At 45.3% G+C, this 1,770-nt stretch overlaps 1 protein-coding gene across 1 annotated transcript in view; it reads left to right on the plus strand.

Annotated features, from left to right (window-relative positions):
- Positions 1-1,770, plus strand: part of LOC112072697 (filamin-B-like) — a 131,531-nt gene that overhangs the window by 90,288 nt on the left and 39,473 nt on the right. Inside the window, 1 exon segment of the mRNA XM_070439893.1 lies at positions 886-1,009. Coding sequence (XP_070295994.1) covers positions 886-1,009 — 124 coding nt within the window.

Consider the following 1,770-nt stretch of genomic DNA (forward strand, 5'->3'; position numbering starts at 1 on the left):
TCCACACCGATACAAATCATTTCTGTATGGACCTCGCTTTGTTCTCGGGGGTATTGTCATTCTGAAACTGGGAAGGGCCTTCCCCAAACTGTTGCCACAAAGTTGGAAGCACAGAATCGTCTAGAATGTCATTGTATAATGTAGTGTTAAGATTTCCTAGGCCATTATTCTTCCYCCACCGAACTTTAGTTGGCACTCATTCGGGCAGGTAGCATTCTCCTGCCATCCGCCAAACCCAGATTTGTCCATCAGACTGCCAGATGGTGAAGCGTGATTCATCACTCCAGAGAACGTGTTTCCACTGCTCCAGAGTCCAATGGAGGCGAGCTTTACACCACTCCAGCCGACGCTTGACATTGCGCATGGTGATCTTAGGCTTGTGTGCGGCTGCTCGGCCATGGAAACCCATTTCATGAAGCTCCCGACGAACAGTTCTTGTGCTGACGTTGCTTCCAGAGCCAGTTTGGAACTTGGTAGTGAGTGTTGCAACCGAGGACAGACGGTTTATACCCACTACGCTCTTGAGCGCTCGCTGGTCCCGTTCTGTGAGCTTGTGTGGCCTACTACTTCGTGGCTCAATTTCGTCCCGAACTGACTCGTAGGAAAGGTGGCATCCCATGACGGTGCCACGTTTGGGCCTTTCTATTCCCAATGTTCTCCATTTTATACACCTGTCAGCAACGGGTGTGGCTGAAATAGCCGAATCAACTCATTTGAACGGGTGTCCACATACTTTTGTATTTATAGTGCATGTCTAATTCAATTCAATACAACTTTGTTATTGTGTGTAATTCAGTTCAACTTTGTGTTCAATACCAATATTCTCCATTTCCGGTACGACTAAGGTCGGTCCTGTCCTGATGTAAGGTGTGTTTTGGTCCTCAGGTGTGGCTGAGCCGGTGGAGGTGACAAACAACGGGGATGGAACACACACTGTAGCCTACACCCCTTCAGTGGAGGGACCCTACTCTGTAGTGGTCAAGTACGCTGACGAGGAGATCACACGCAGGTAACTCACTAATCTTGACTCGGTTACATACAGTACAGGGTGTTTTTGAAATGGTTGTCTTAATTCTTTAGCCGTAGGTACTGCTTTGTTTTACAGCAGATAAACCTATTTTACTGTGTATTGTGATAACACGCCTCCTTAGGTTCCAGAGTTTTCCCTGTGTTCCCTGTGGTCTGACTAGGAAAATCATATGGGCAGTTAACATTATAAACATAATTTTTTCCCTTCAGTTTAAACTATCATAAAACTACACGTGAATAATATTCCTRGACTCCTAAGGTTCGAGACCGATTTTAGTTGCCGTACTTCCGAGAACACAAACACTTGCATCTTTCATCGTGTGTAGGCAGTTCGGCTAGTGCACGTTTCTATCTATCAGTATAGGCAGGTCTGCCACCAGACAGAACCGTGCACTAGGCCGGACTATCTAGCATATATCAAAAGCTGTGTCTGGCAATTTCTTGGCTTGCAATGTCTAAACTTCAGTTAAGCAGGGACTATCAATGAAAAGACGATTACTTTTTATAGGTAACAGACCGAAGACTGAACACACTGGCATCATTAGCAAAGAGGGAGAGGTGACGGGCAGAAAGAACAAAACAAACTTCAGGCTACTTGGCGAAGACATTGAGATACAGAGTACCATATGTGTAACTGACAAAATAAAGGAAATCCCAAAACAGTGTCTTAAAATAGGGGCAAGAACAGCTTCATATTACTCAAGTGTTTCCTTTATTCTGGCAGTTACCCATATGCACACG

The sequence above is a fragment of the Salvelinus sp. IW2-2015 genome, unplaced genomic scaffold (genome assembly GCF_002910315.2).
Source record: "Salvelinus sp. IW2-2015 unplaced genomic scaffold, ASM291031v2 Un_scaffold2005, whole genome shotgun sequence".
NCBI classification, from domain to species: Eukaryota; Metazoa; Chordata; class Actinopteri; order Salmoniformes; family Salmonidae; genus Salvelinus; species Salvelinus sp. IW2-2015.